Source organism: Zea mays, chromosome 6 (genome assembly GCF_902167145.1).
Source record: "Zea mays cultivar B73 chromosome 6, Zm-B73-REFERENCE-NAM-5.0, whole genome shotgun sequence".
NCBI lineage: Eukaryota > Viridiplantae > Streptophyta > Magnoliopsida > Poales > Poaceae > Zea > Zea mays.
Window position 1 is genome coordinate 153,725,258 of NC_050101.1, and position 10,857 is coordinate 153,736,114.

The window sequence follows — 10,857 nt, forward strand, 5'->3', positions numbered from 1 at the left end:
TTGAATAAATTCTTATCAAACTTTGGTTTTTTCCTCCATAAAGCACGATTATAATTTCAGTGATGGAGGGAGCGCTAAGTAAAACCATTACTTGCAGCCATAAAATCCGTTCACTCACCAGCAACTAACGAATCCAGCTTCCAGCCTTCAAAACAAAAGGCAGCCATCCCCGAGCGGCCGAGCCCCACAGCAGGCCAGCACAGAAACGGTCCCAGAATGGCCGCCACAGAAGATGCACGCCCATTGTCAAAATTTCTCAGTGGACCTTTCTCTCCAAGTCTCAAAGATGACGGCCGCTTTGAGCCGCCCACCCACTGTCTTCGGCTCCCCTCTTTCTCTTCCCAAACCATTGCCTACTCTTCCTCTTCCTCTTCCCAACCCATCGCCGTCCCCGTCCGGCCGTCCTTCACAAACCATCTTTCTCCTCTCCATCAAGTGAAGTCCTATCCCTCCCCTTCCCTCTTCCTTCCTTCCCCCGCCTCCCTTCCTCCCCCAGTTCACATCACCTTTGCTTTGCTTTGCTTTGCCTTGCTTTCGTGCCGCCCTTCAACGCAAGAAGCCAACAAGCACAAGCAAGCCTCCAGTATCAGCAAGACAAGAACGTCGCGAGAGAAACCGTTGATCCCAACAAGCCAAGGAGAAATCCGGCTGAGGATTAAGCTGCGAGAAGCGAAGAAACACAGGAACTCGCCGCCCCCGTCGCTGAAGAAGAAAGCAGCAGCCACCAGCCATGGTGCGGAGCAAGGAGGCGCCGAAAAAGAAGCCCAAGGACCCGCTCCTGACGCCCCCGTCCAAGCCCAGGGGCGGCTTCCTGGACGAGGGCTGCCCGTGGAACCGCGGCGGCGCGGCCATGTCCCCGGCGCCGGCGTCGGTGCCCAGCTACATGCGGGGCACCAGCAGCTCTGACGCCAAGGCCGAGCGCCGTGGGCGGCCTGCGGCGACCGTTTCGGCGTCGGCGTCCCCCGCGAGGTGGAGGCCCGCGGCGTCGGTGTCAGCGTCCGCGTCGCCCGCGCCGCGGCGGAGGCCCGCGGTGCGGGTGCTGACCAAGGGGAAGGTTTTGTTCGCGGAGGAGGAACCTTGCTCTGGCTCCGGCATGGGCCGCGCCACGTGCTCCTCAACCATGAAGGACACCAAGTTCCCCGAAGCGCTCGACCTCGCACCGGGCTCCACCGACGCCGAGGGCCCCGCGGCGCTGCGGGTGTGCCCCTACACCTACTGCTCCCTCAACGGTCACGTCCATGCGCCGGCGGTGCCGCTCCGGAGCTTCCTCGCGTCGCGCCGCCGGCTCATCAAGACGCAGCAGAGCATGAAGCTCAAGGGCGTCTCGGCCTTCCGCAAGAAATCCGAGGAGAGGACCAGCGGCGGAAGTGGCAGTGGTGGAGGTGCAAAGATCGCGCCTTTGATCGACGAGGAGGCGGTCGGCGACTTCTTCGTCGAGGTGTACGGCGGCCCGAGGGTGAGCTCGGACATGAGCTGCAGCGACATGTCTCTCGACGAGATGGATGCCACGGTGCGGAGGATGGAGTTCGTCGTGTTCGATCGGTGCGGCGCGGACGAGGACGGTGAGAAGGGCAAGGATCTTGCGGTTTGCGATGATGGTGAACCTGAGCCTCGCCCGGTGTTGCAACAGAAGCATGGTGCCTTCGGGGACAGCTTGTCGGAGTGCAGTGGGGTACACATCGACAACGATTTCGTCGAGGAGTTGCCATGGTTGAAGTACCATGGATACGAGTATGATGATAGCTTGGACGATGAGATCTTGGAAGAACAGAGAATTGGGGAACAGGAGGTTGTTGGAGCAGAGTTTTCTGTGGAGCAAGAAGCAGAGCAAGGAACGTCCGGTAGATCCTCTGATGAATACAAAGAGGATGCTGCTGATGAGGAGAATACAACGAATTTGGTCCGTGACCAGGAGATCCTCTCAGATCAAGGTGTTGCTTGCAGAGTGGAGGCATGCGAGGAGCTGGGTGGAAGAGATGAAGACAACATCCTGGAGGCGTCTGCTGGACAAGGGAAGGCAGAAGAGAAGCTCTCTGATGATATCTACAAATCTGAGATACCTGATCAAGAAATAACAGCAAGGACATGTGCTACTCTGGAAGGTAGCTTCGAAGAGGATATTTCATCGGACCAAGAGGCAAATGATGATGATGAAGATGAGTGCCATGTGAAATCTGATGGCGAATCAGAGGACACTGAGGAGCAAGATCTGGAGGATCAACAGAGCATGCCAGATGATGTCTCTAAAATGGAGATTTCTGAGGACACTATCTCTGGTGATGGATGCAAAGAGGATTTTTCTGAGGAAGTAACCTCGGCAGCTGTGTTAGCAGGTGAAGTTTCTTACTTCAGTTCAATTGATTGTCAAGATGTTGGTATCAACAAATTAGTAATCGATAACCTTTGCCAAAATGATTGTACTGCAGATGATGTGTTTGAACAATATGAGAAGACTGTGGATGATGTGCATGAACAAGATAGCAGCCCTGCTAAGGCTCAAATGGAATTGGGTAATCCAACAAGCAAAAAGGAAGACACTTCTGAAGAAACTGCTATTTTGCAACAAATCAATCAAGACAGCAATGTGGATACTCAAAGGGAATTGGAGATTAGGGCATCCATATTGGAAGAATCTGGTATTGCTCAGCAAAGCAACCTTGATGGTGATAAAATGGAACCAGAGATTATTGTGTGCAAGCTGGAAGATGTTTCTGAAGAATCTGGTGCCTGCACTGAAAGCAACCTACATGATAATACAGAGTATGTTATAGACGATGCTGAAATGAGACAAGAAATTACTTTATGCAAGCGGGAAGATGCTTCTAAAGAAACTGGAATTGATCAAGAAACCTTAGAAGATGATAGCTCAACATGTGGTATTGTTGATGACAGAAACAATCTGGAGATCAATAACTGCAAATCGGAAGATGTTTCCATAGAATCTGTTGGCACTCAGGAAGCTGATCATAATGATAACTTTGCAAATTTCAGTAATGATGTTCAAGGGACTGCAGAAGATCATGACTCACATCTCATTGATGATGCTCAAAATGATATCCAAATCCCTGGAGGCAAATCAGAAGACACTTGCAAAGAATTTGATACCATGAAAGAAACTGATCAGAGTGATAGCTCTGCAAATGTCAGATATGATGCTGAAGAAACTGTAGAAGATGATGATTCTGTGTGTGTCAGTGATGATGCTCAAAATGATCTGAAGAATACCAAGTGCAAATTGGAAGATGCTTCCAAAGAATCTTCTACTGCTCGCGAAGCTGAGCGGAGTGATAGTTCTGCAAATGTCATTGCTGATTCTCAAAATGGATCTGAACTTACCACAAATGAGTTGGCAGTCATTACGATCAGTAACGACAAGGAAAATGAATCCATGCTTTTCACATGCAACTCAGAAGATGGTTTCAAAGAATCTATTATTGGTCAACAAGCTGACCATGATGATAGCTCTGCATATATCAGTTATGATGATCAAAATGAATGTGAAGTTACTGCATGTCATTCAGAAGGTGCTCAAGGGGAATCAAATGTAGTTCAAGAAGGTGAGGATAAAACTGCAGGCGCTGAAAATAAATTGGAATTTACAGCATATGAATCAGTAGATGCTTCTTTAAAACCTGCTATGCCTCAAGAGGTTGCTGGAGATATTAATATCACAGATGCAACCAAAGACATTCGTGTTACTGAAGAAACTAATGAATCATTCAATGCGCAAATGCCAGCAGAATGTACGGATGCAAAAGAACCTTCTATTGATGACATATGTGGCGCGTTCAGCGGAATGAACCTCAAGGGTGATGTATATTTTGATCCTGCTGAGTCTGCCACATGCCCGAGGAACAAGTTGATCATCTCCAGGAGGAGAAGAACACCTGAAGAGGAGGAATACTTGCGAGGTTTCAATCCACGGGCACCGAATTTTCTTCCTCTGGAACTGGATCCAGACGCAGAGAAGGTTGACCTCAAGCATCAAATGATGGGTGAGCGGAAGAATGCTGAAGAATGGATGATTGATTACGCGCTTAGGAGGGCGGTGACAAACTTAGCTCCTGCTCGGAAGAAGAAAGTGGAGCTCCTTGTCCAGGCCTTCGAGACTGTCCTACCACATGACGAAGATGACAAGAAAAATGTCTCACCCTCAAGGCCTGTCCAAGCCTGCAACTGATAACATTAGAGGCAAGCGTTTCTTTCTTTGAAATGTTGTTCCTGGTATTAGTTTTGTCATTTCAACAAATTCTTTACACTAACTACTCTTTTGCTTTTTTGTGAATATTTTGCAGTTAGTGGTTACACTGATGTTGATGTCGACGCGCAAGCTACTAACTCGGAGGTTGCTGCAATATTATCGCGAGTGACCTGCTCCAAGTTTGAATGAGAGAGCGCTACTTACTAATTTGCTAGAGGTAACTAGAGAATTAGAGATCTCTAGCTGAGCTGTGACAGAGGAGCTCACTCCTGCTCCACAAGGAAGGATAACTACTCATTAGTCATTACTGATCAAGGTATCCCTATCCAGTTGCTGAGTTGCAAAGAGGATGCTCCCGGCTTGAGTTATGTAATTTAAAAGTGTGTATACATGTCTCGTGTGCTAATGTTGTCTGATATTGTGCTGGTGGATCTGTGAGGATTGGAAAATGTCAATGGTGATGAGGTCCATGCTCCTTTGGCAAAGATCAATAAAACTCTTCTTGAGTGCTCAATTGTTGTTACTGAGGTTGAATCTGCGTCACAATAGCACCCATGCACACATGTTTATATTTGTAAATCCTGAGAGCCATGTGCCTTTCTAGGTGCACACGCTATGAGGTTTCGTGAACACAGTCCAGTACCAGTTACTGAATCGTCTGAAAATCATCAGGTCGATGTAGCCGAAGGTGAACACAGTAACCGATCTGACGGCTGCAGCTTAGCTGTCTCAGTTGTAGAACAGTATATGCCGGTGCTCACTGCAGCTGCAGTAGTGCAGTGTCACCCGAATGGAGAGATGCCCAAGTAGTCTCCATCTACATTGACGCAAGAACAGATTGGTCCAAGTCATGGGTCCCCATGTCCCAACGGACGAGTTCGACACGCAGACGGCAGCCGACCATGGACCCTCCGATGTGACGCCACCCCAACAATCGGCATCCTCGACGTCGCTGTCCGGTGGTGTTGCCTGATCTTCGTGTATCACATGAGTAGATATGCTTTCAATTAGTTTGCTTGCTTTTCCAGTGCTGTATGTGTCTACTTGACATGTAAAGTCACGTGAATGACATGACATCCATCCCTGCTCCTTCCGTGTGACATGTTGCCTAACCGCGTTCTTGCTTCTCCTTCCGTGTACTCTGTTGGTGAACCTGCTACCAGTGTTGTATGCGTGTCTTCTGTTGCGAACCTGCTATGCGTGTGTAGTGTGTTCTGCTGCAAACCAGCAATGCGACCTCTCTCTAATCTTTTGTGAAAAACGTAAGGTTTAGATGCTAATCAGATGAACAAGCAATGTTCAGTTGTCAGCTGTTTACATTTCAATCTGCATTCAAATTCTCATCGTACAAGATCTGTCAGACTTTGCTGGTTCCAGCGATGATGGGTCGATGTGTTGTGTCATGTGTGCGTACAGGTCTATGTTTTTTTTGCTGACGACGCGGCATATTCCGCCTCCCTCCAGCGGAGAACTCCTCAAAACTGCACGCAGAAAACAGATCAATTGTAGTCACTGCCTATTCTTGGCCATACGGCTTTCCCCACACCCCAACACAAACAAGAGAAAAAAACAAAAACTAGACGAAAGAGGGAAGAAACCAAGAAATTGGCGAATCCCTGACGCTCCCCACTTTCAACTCCCATCCGCTTGCCGTTGCCGCGTTTGTTTATCGAGCCAATTTGATCAGGGCGCCACACCGAACCCTAGTTCTTGATTTAATCACGGGTTGTGTGGTCATGCCGGCCGGGTCACCCCGTTCTTCTTCTCTTCCACGAGTTCAGGAGGTAGAGTGAGAGAGAACATGGAACGACAGGGGATGGAGGGCAACAATCTTCTGCATTTTCTTGATACCCCGAGCGCCCATTACAGAAGGTTGGTAGTTTTTTACCCGTCTTCTTTCCGATTTTATTGATGCAATCTCTTGCTCCATCTTCCGCATCTGTTCATCCTGGGCATGCACATTTCCAAGGAAATGACAGGTTGTTGGTTTGCTCCTCTTTGTCTTGAAGGACATGCGACGGATTTGAGGCCCAACACGGCGGCGATGAACACTCTGAGACATCAGGTTTGTGAATGTTCTGTGACATCTTCTTGCTTTCCCGTTTCACCTTTGTGAATCTTCTGTGGTATTTTCTATAATATTTCATTGCTGTTTCGATTGAGGAAAGGATATGATTGATGTTATCAGTCACCATTAAATTGACACTACCTAAAATTATAATTAGTGTGATGTGATAGAAATTAGACAAATTAGCCTTACGTGATGAATCATGGGTAGGTGGAGCTGCTGGTACAATATCCTTTATTTGTTAACTGGCGATGCCTGATTTATGTGTTACTGCTGATTATGATTACTGATCTCCAAATGGTTTCTTTGTGATGGTTTTCAGATACTGATCCGGCGAATGCAAGGGAAATGCTGGAATATTTGTTGAACCAACCAGCAAACAAAATCTGTGCAGACTGTGGCTCTCCAGATCCAAAATGGGTGTATGTGTCACATTTTTCATTCACTCTGAATATTCAATCAATTTGGCTTATTTATGCTTTTAAAACACTGATAGAGTTGCCTTTTGACATAGGATAATTGTCCTTGGTCAGTATTGTGAAGTCTCTTGAAACGGTTCTGGCATTGTATTTATACAGCTTTACTGCTTTGGTACATAAATGACCAACCATGAAAATATGAACATTTGAGTTAACCTAACTTAAGCATATGGGGTACATGTTTAGTGTGATTGTTTTAACCAGACATGTGGTTTTGACAAATACTTCTACAAAGATATAAATTTGGAGCACAAGTAAACTTCAATCTGTGTTTCAGCTCAAGTGGTTGTTGAATCCCACATGTGGTGCTTCGCTGGGGCTTCTAACCTTAAGAAGCTCCTCCTAAGGGAGGCTCCTTAGGCTGGGGGTGGTCGGTTAGGTCGTTTTCAGCTGCTGTGTAAAGTGTTCGAGTGCTCCTGGGGGGTTTCACCCCCTCCTTGTAATTTTTCTGCCTTAATGAAATGACACGCAATTTTCCTGCGTAGTTCTAAAAAAAATCTTGTGTTTCAGATGGTCCCCAAGATTTCGTCTACAATTAAACTGCTTTTGCACGTGCAGGGCCCTGCCTTTTGGCACATTCATCTGCATTAAGTGCTCTGGAACTCATAGAAGTCTTGGTGTGCACATATCAAAGGTGGCCAATGGACTTTACTCTTTGTATTTTTTTAGATCTTATATGTTCTGATATTTGCACCAAAGATTGGATTATTCCAATTTCCTTTTCTGTTGAAGCTATTCTATAAAGCAAGGCTTCAAAATTTAGACTTCTGTTAAAGAACATGTAGCCTCCCTAATCAATAAATGTGCATTGCAGCCACTCATTATTTCCCTTTTCGAAAGTGTAGAATCTATGAATTGTTGTGGAAAACAATTAATGCCCAATTTTTAATTGTAATGGTACTTTATTTTTTACTGTTAAATTTCTAAGTCTAAGCATATTGTGTCCTTATAGTGAACTAATCAACTATTCATTTTGAATGGAGTATAGGTGATTTCAGTGAATCTGGATGAGTGGACAGATGATGAAGTCAACTGTTTAGCTGAATCAGGCGGAAATTCTGTTGTGAACTCAAGATATGAAGCCTTTTTACCCGAAAACAAAAAGCTAAAACAAGATTGCTCAACGGAGGAGCGTAATGATTTTATCAGGTACATGTTGAGTTAGTTGATTGTCAATATTTGTGCTAATTGTATCTAATGATACTTCGTTTTTTTCCCTGTTTATATGTATGCAGGAAAAAATACCAGTTTCAACAGTTTGTGTGTGATCCACAATTTTCATGCCCTTTACCACTTAACAGAAAGCATGCACCACCAGATAAAAATCACCAGCAGCATAATAGCAGCAAGTATGGTTTTGGCCATACTTTTAGGAATAGCTGGAGAAAAAAGGATTCAGATAGCAAAAGCCTAAAGAAAATGGTGCGGCCACCCCACCGATGCTAATTTTTGAGTGTATGTGGCCCTTGATATATCATGTTTACATTGATTCTGTGTTTTCTGTTTCAGTCGGATGTGGGAATGATAGAATTTGTTGGATTAGTAAAGGTCAATATCGTAAAAGGCACAGATTTAGCTGTTCGTGATGTGATGTCGAGCGATCCGTATGTCTTGATTCATCTAGGGCACCAGGTAAGCACATTTCTGTTGCGGTTTAATTTTGCAAAGACACATGTTTTCTTGTTTTGGGACTTCCGGCTAACACAGTCATATTTTCCAGTCCATGAAAACAAAGGTGATAAAGAACACACTGAATCCTATCTGGAATGAAAGACTAATGCTTTCGATCCCTGACCCAATTCCGCCTCTTAAGCTGGTATGCATTCATTTGTTTATGGCATTTGAGTGGCTGTAATTCACTTCAGATGAAATGCTTTGCTCAAACCTTTCACTGCCCTACGTTCTGTTGTTTTAACCTGTGTAACAGCAAGTATTTGACAAGGACACATTCAGCTCCGATGACCGGATGGGGGAGGCCGAGGTGGACATCCGGCCGCTGATTGCAGCAACGAAGGAGCACGAGAACTCGACCATCACCGAATCGACAGAACTCTACAGATGGTCAGCCAGCGAAGACAGCAACGGTGTGCTCGCCAAGGACAGCGTCATCTCTGTTGCGAGTGGAAAGGTCAAGCAGGAGATCACACTCAGGCTCCAGAATGTCGAGCGCGGTGAGGTCGAGATCGAGATCGAGTGTGTGCCGCTCAGCCAGTAGCAGTCCCATCGTGAGCAGGACTGGAAGCAGAAAGAGGGAAGGAATACATCATGCTCCATTGTTGTGACAAGGACACTGCTTTGCAATGCAGAAAGACCTCAGCTTCACTTGTTTGATTGCTCCATGCCTGTAATTCGCGTGCATGTGTGAGATGTGTAATGTGTTGTACGGTAGATAGGCAAAGGGAAATTATCTACTTATATTACTTTGATGATAGGCATACGGTTGAACTGTTTCCAGTAGATTTCCTGACCTCAGTTGCTAGCTGGTACTACCAGGATGGTGAAAAGATCTGTATGCATTTTGCCCATAGACTTGGCTTGCTGCACTGGGGAAGACGACAATGGTGACCGACAAAACAGTCCTACAACGGTTAGAGACAATTTAAAAAATTTAAAAGAAAGAAATATATTATAGGGCAGCGATATTTATGTCACCCATTCTAAAATAATTTAAAGAATGACTAACAAAGATCATGAATAACTTTGGCTCTTTTGGAACAAGGGAAAAGCGAAGAAACTTTGAAGGATTAAAATCCTATTGAAAATTTTCCTATGTGGCACTTTGTTACAAAGGATTGAGTTTCTACAAATTCTATAAAATTCCTATAGAATGGACCATTGTAGTGAGATTTTGGAGGATTTTTAACATGGGGTCCAAACTCTTGAAAAGACATAATCCTATATTTTTCCTATCCCTATGTTTTACTAATCCTACATTACAAAGGAGGCCTAAATTTGTTAAGCATAACTAGAGGAAGCATGGCCAGATGTGCCATCCGGTTGAGTGGGTCAGATCCGTGCGTCTATAAAATAAGCACCAGAGCGCTAGGGCTCAGTTTTTGACGCCCCACCCCGATGCACGAGCGACAGAGCCCCAAGCACGTGCGACAGCGACAGTTGCCCAAGAGCGCGCGGCGGGGGTGGACCCTGGGGCTGCAGTGGTGGCAGTTCTTCGATCAGGAGTCATGGGCGGTTCCCAGATTCGGAGGCGCGATGGCGACGACTCCTCGATCCGGAGGGCGGGCGTTGTCGAGGCCCTGGGCCAGGCGAGTGGTGGTGACCCCAGGGCCCCGAGGCGGGCGAGAGGCAGCGTCACTTCCGATACGGGAGGGCAAGCAACAATAGCGCTCCCGGGGTAGGCAAGCGACGACGTCGCACCTCCAGACTCAAGCGATGGCGGCACACCATAACCCACGAACGATGGTGGCACCCCCCGACGTGCGAGCAGTGACGCCGCCACACGAGGCACGAGGATCAAACGATGTCCACGGAAGGCGCGAGGTGCGCGCATGACATCCTCCGATCCGGCGCAGTTCAGGCGCCCCAAGTGACGACCTCCCTTCGATCTTGTGTCCTCGATGGCGTCCTCGACGACTACCTCCTCCAATCTGTGATATGCCTTCGATTATTGTGTTTTATGACTACCACATGCACTATTTACGCTAAAAACTAAAGGATTTTATGTTCGAACACGGAGTTCATACACCAGTTTATTGGATATCATATTTGTTGCATACACATTGAAAAGGAAATTCCTTGATTTATGATTTTTGTAATTATTATAAAAAAATCAAATCAAATCACGTATGTTCGTAACTATCAGATTTTTACGTCTGCAATAAAATTATCCCTAATTCTCGCGGGGACTGTTAGTTAGACCGACATTAGGTTTTTATCAATTATACTACACAATATAAATATTTATGAGACTTTGTATAAGAATGTATGCTCTGTGTGACTTACGTGATCCAATTTTTTTGCGTGTCTGCTGTGGAAACGAAAATATCATTCAAAATTTGCGCGCATGCAATGAAAACTTTCACGATCTACCATAATTTTTGGATATGCATAAAAATAGAAATCGTATGCATAGGACTCCCATAATTTTTGGA

General features: G+C 46.0%; 2 protein-coding genes across 3 annotated transcripts; both read left to right on the forward strand.

Moving 5' to 3' along the window:
• Positions 1 to 249: 249 nt before the first annotated feature.
• LOC103630302 (calmodulin binding protein PICBP) lies at positions 250 to 4,715 on the forward strand. Its single transcript, XM_008651364.4, has 3 exons — positions 250 to 2,333; positions 2,427 to 4,191; positions 4,296 to 4,715. The coding sequence occupies exons 1-2, from the start codon at positions 731 to 733 to the stop codon at positions 4,178 to 4,180; spliced, it is 3,357 nt and encodes a 1,118-aa protein (XP_008649586.1). The 5' UTR covers positions 250 to 730; the 3' UTR covers positions 4,181 to 4,191; positions 4,296 to 4,715.
• A 558-nt stretch (positions 4,716 to 5,273) lies between these two features.
• LOC100216740 (putative ADP-ribosylation factor GTPase-activating protein AGD11) lies at positions 5,274 to 9,273 on the forward strand. Of its 2 annotated transcripts, none has more exons than XM_008649220.4 (9): positions 5,274 to 6,073; positions 6,211 to 6,266; positions 6,592 to 6,691; positions 7,307 to 7,382; positions 7,737 to 7,897; positions 7,984 to 8,170; positions 8,258 to 8,380; positions 8,469 to 8,564; positions 8,676 to 9,273. In XM_008649220.4, exons 1-9 carry the CDS (start codon positions 6,003 to 6,005, stop codon positions 8,961 to 8,963), a joined length of 1,158 nt encoding a protein of 385 aa, XP_008647442.1. In that variant the 5' UTR covers positions 5,274 to 6,002; the 3' UTR covers positions 8,964 to 9,273.
• The last annotated feature ends 1,584 nt before the right edge of the window (positions 9,274 to 10,857 follow it).

Bases quoted from the DNA above. Each gene is read 5' to 3' on its own strand.
- LOC103630302 (XM_008651364.4), top strand. From the start codon at position 731: ATGGTGCGGAGCAAGGAGGCGCCGAAAAAGAAGCCCAAGGACCCGCTC. The intron at 2,334-2,426 runs GTGAAGTTTCTT...ATTGTACTGCAG, and splicing joins CTCGGCAGCTGTGTTAGCAG to ATGATGTGTTTGAACAATAT.
- LOC100216740 (XM_008649220.4), top strand. From the start codon at position 6,003: ATGGAACGACAGGGGATGGAGGGCAACAATCTTCTGCATTTTCTTGAT. The intron at 7,898-7,983 runs GTACATGTTGAG...ATATGTATGCAG, and splicing joins GAGCGTAATGATTTTATCAG to GAAAAAATACCAGTTTCAAC. The intron at 8,381-8,468 runs GTAAGCACATTT...CATATTTTCCAG, and splicing joins TGATTCATCTAGGGCACCAG to TCCATGAAAACAAAGGTGAT.